The 1,167-nt window shown below is 52.8% G+C and overlaps 1 protein-coding gene across 1 annotated transcript in view; it reads left to right on the top strand.

Annotated features, from left to right (window-relative positions):
• The window catches only part of EMH_0025270 (uncharacterized protein), a gene marked incomplete at both ends in the record, with an annotated part of 5,391 nt that overhangs the window by 1,189 nt on the left and 3,035 nt on the right, over positions 1 to 1,167 (top strand). Inside the window, 3 exon segments of the mRNA XM_013502423.1 lie at positions 173 to 290; positions 513 to 589; positions 758 to 1,065. Of these exon segments, the coding sequence (XP_013357877.1) occupies positions 173 to 290; positions 513 to 589; positions 758 to 1,065 (503 nt within the window).

Here is a 1,167-nt window from a genome sequence, read left to right as displayed (position 1 = left end):
CTGACATTCCGAGGAGAAGGGTTGTGGAGTAGCCTAAGGTAAGGGTTTAGGGTTTAGGGTTCGGGTTTTGTGTGTTTAGGGTCTTAGGGTTTTGTGTTTAGGGTTTAGGGTTTAGGGGGAATGAACGCACATTAAGAATAGAAGATATGTAGAGGGTTTAGGGTTTGTGCAGGAAGAAAGGAATACAGAGAGGAGACCTCATCGCAGTGCTAAACCCTTCGCTTCTCCCCAAGAACGATGGCGGGGACTCGCGAGCAGCGGCGGTCGAGGACGAAGACCAAATCTTACAAGTACAAACCCTAAACCCTAAACCCTAAACCCTAAACCCTCGCAATGCCCCCTCTTGGAGCTACTGTTTCCTATATATCTTCCTGTCAGGGGTTTGGCGTGTTGTTCGGGCTAAACCCTAAATGCTAAACCCTAAACCTATTGAGGGGTTCGTTTGCGTGTCTCAGATCTTTTGTGAGGGTTTAGGGTTTAGGGTTTAGGGTTTGGATGTGTGAGCTCCGCAGATTGGAACAGTAAAGGGAATAGCGCGCTGCAGCGCCATGACGCGAAGGCAGACGCAGTGCCGCCAAATGGTCCATCTGTGAGGATACTCCTGCTGTTGCTGCTGCTGCAGTTGCTGTTGCTGCTGCTGCTGCTGCTGTTGCTGCTGCTGCTGCTTCTGCGACCGCTGCTGCGACCGTTGCTGGTATCGGTGCTGCTATCGCTGCTGCTGCTGCTGTTGCTGCTGCTGCTGCTGCTGCTGCTGCAGGCCAAGCATGGGGGAGTACTGCCGCTTTCATGTGAACGTGAAGGATATGCAGAAGCCAAAGGGAGCAAATGCAGCATCTGTTGTAAACTCAATCAACGAGCTGCTAGACAGCTCAGACAAAGAGAGACGCACGGCGATACTGAATACGCTGGCCCCTTCATCTGCTACTTCTGCTTCTGCTGCTGCTGCTGCTGCTGCTGCAGTTACAGCTGCGCCGCAGGCACAGACAAACACCAGTCGTCAGCAGCAGCAGCAAAAGGAGAATGTGCCAGTGCAGCAGATGCAGGCTAAGCAGCAAGCGATGAGCAGTACGTGCAGCAGTGCCTCCTCTTACTCCCAGTAGCCGTTGTCACCGCCGCATTGTTTATTGTTGCTTTACCCGGCCCAACAACTGTTGCTGCTGCTTCTGT

This window comes from Eimeria mitis, genomic scaffold (genome assembly GCF_000499745.2).
Source record: "Eimeria mitis Houghton genomic scaffold, Emh_scaff914, whole genome shotgun sequence".
NCBI lineage: Eukaryota > Apicomplexa > Conoidasida > Eucoccidiorida > Eimeriidae > Eimeria > Eimeria mitis.
This window is presented reverse-complemented; position numbering and strand designations above follow the sequence as displayed.